Source organism: Triticum aestivum, unplaced genomic scaffold, assembly GCF_018294505.1.
Source record: "Triticum aestivum cultivar Chinese Spring unplaced genomic scaffold, IWGSC CS RefSeq v2.1 scaffold192682, whole genome shotgun sequence".
In the NCBI taxonomy this organism is placed as follows: domain Eukaryota; kingdom Viridiplantae; phylum Streptophyta; class Magnoliopsida; order Poales; family Poaceae; genus Triticum; species Triticum aestivum.
Genome location: NW_025241755.1, coordinates 1 through 2342, shown reverse-complemented (window position 1 = coordinate 2342; position 2342 = coordinate 1). Strand labels below are relative to the sequence as shown.

General features: G+C 38.6%; 1 protein-coding gene across 1 annotated transcript; it reads left to right on the top strand.

Moving 5' to 3' along the window:
• Window positions 1–889: 889 nt before the first annotated feature.
• Window positions 890–2303, top strand: LOC123176876 (uncharacterized). Its single transcript, XM_044590906.1, has 6 exons — window positions 890–972; window positions 1103–1225; window positions 1353–1410; window positions 1551–1652; window positions 1796–1964; window positions 2047–2303. Exons 2-5 carry the CDS (start codon window positions 1164–1166, stop codon window positions 1958–1960), a joined length of 387 nt encoding a protein of 128 aa, XP_044446841.1. The 5' UTR covers window positions 890–972; window positions 1103–1163; the 3' UTR covers window positions 1961–1964; window positions 2047–2303.
• The last annotated feature ends 39 nt before the right edge of the window (window positions 2304–2342 follow it).

Below are 2342 nucleotides of genomic sequence, written 5' to 3'. Positions count from 1 at the left end.
AGAAAAGGGTAGTGAGGTTGAAAAATTTGAAGGCTTAAAACAGTAGGTAAGTCAAAAAAAAATTGTCCTCTTCTATATTCTTTTGTCTTTATTTCAGCATATTTAAAATACTAATATTTTCTACTTGTTCAGCTGCAGAATCTTCATTGCTTCCAGAACCAATATAAAAAGGCATTTGAATTTATACCGGAGAGGAAAGCTGCAATTCTGAAAGAGTTGAAGGAGTTGCTAGAGGAGTACAACTTGCCCTATGAGGTTCTTGAAAAAGTGACATCCCATGCTCTGATCTAGAATACTCCGATAATATAGTAGCTTTTGTGAAACCAATGGTTAAATCCCTTGATGTGCTCAAGCCAATCGATTGAGCTATCAATGATTGCATGGGAATCAACAAGAAAAAATTGTCGAAGTGTCGTCGCAAAGTGAATGTAAGCAGTGACTTAGTCCAGTTAACCAATTAAGGTTCCAAAAAGAGTGGGCCTGACATGAATATCCTGCCAGCGATGATTACCAGGATTCCAATCCCAGTCTTTACTATTCTGACTTTTATTCCTTAGAAGGGGGCTTTGTCACTGACAGAGTTCTTGAAATGTACACTGGGTAAGTATCGCTCTTTTGGGATGCAATGTTTCTAGGTTCCTGTTTGTTCCCTTTTTAACATCTCATTTATTTACCTCTTGAAGACATTTCAATGGAATTTTCCCATCTCTTGATTTGCCAAGTGAAATATTGCAACAGTATGATGTTTGCAGCCCATTTTTCTGGTCCAAGCTAGTTACAAAGGATTTTGAGAAATTGGTAACATTCATAAATTTCCAAGCTCTATTGCCTCCCTGTCACTAACTATTTCTTGCCTAATATATCTTGGTTTCTTCCTAAGCTGAAATCATGGTTAAAATCTGCACTTCAGAGGAGAGGGGTAGCCCTAGATCGCATCAAGTACCTATTTCTCTTTGTGTTTGAATCCTCGAGGTAAGAAATTTTGTTCTCTATTTTGTTAAAAATTAACTATCCTGTATTACAGCAATGACCACTGTCAGTTAGCATTTTGAGAATACTATCTTGCTGATCAAGTTCTTCTCTTATGTTCCCAATTGATTAGACAACACTGGGGCCTGATTGTCATATATAGGCCTTCCAGTGGAAAGAGTGCAACTACCACCATGTACTTGATGGATTCACTGGAAAAGGACAACTCAGACTGTGTTTTTGATATTGCTGAAAGGTAACTATTCCCAAAAGTTAGGAACGTTTAGCGGCTGCACTATGTGTTGTATGCTAAGTCAAAACAAATTTGCATCTATAGTGTACATTTTTGTGGTACACTCTGAAACCTAGTATATTATTGACAGCTTTGTAACAAATGTGTTGGGTGGCGATGGCCAAGAAATCAAGAGGGATGTAGTTGAGGTAAGTACTTTCATTCAGCTTTCTCAATAGAATGGGCAGCTCTCCTTCCTTGCATTTGAAAATTCAAAATTATTTGCTTGATGGTTTGTTATTCTGTTCGATATTGTTATTAGTCTTACAATCTTACCTTTTACTGCCAGGTTTCACAGCAGGAGGAAGCCGACTATGCCTTCTTTTCTTGTTATAATATTCAGCAAGTCATTACATGTGTCCATGCAGCTCAGTTGGAAGACATTGTTAAGGTTTTGTGTGTTGGGCCGCTTTCAGCATAATAGTCACCAAGTCATTACATGTTCTAGTTTTTTATTTCTTGATGAAAATTGTATGGGGGGAGATCCTACAGTGCATATGCTCATGGCTCATTTGTCTAATCCCCCTTTTGTAGGGCATAAATAGGGATTGGTATCCACCCGAAAGTGCTGCTGCATTGCGACAAGAACTGGTCAAATTGATTGAGCAGTATCATCTGAGGTACAAACCAGTAGGAACTTGCCAATGTGGAAGACATTATACTGTGGTGCAGAAGTTTGGACATACTTTCCATGCCTAGGACTGTAAGTGATAACTGCAGCATAACTTAATCATCAATCATGGAGTAGAACTAATTATTCACTATGTTTGTGCGAGCTGGTGAAGCTGATGGTCTAACTGTTGATCAAGGAGTAAACATCTTTCCTGAAGCTGATCCATGTGCATAAGCTGTATCTGGCTCGTAGAAGCACGGAAATGATACTTTTGCTATCCCATATTTTGGAACATGTGCTCTTCGAAAGTGTTACACTTAACCTTTATCGTCGCTTAGCTTGGTGCTAGTAACTCAGGTTTCTATTTGTTGGGAACTCTGGATCTATGTGCTGTAACTTGTGGTTGGCTGTACGTCTTCCAACTTGTGATGTCTGTCTTAAATCTTGAGTTTTGCGGGGTAGTGGGAA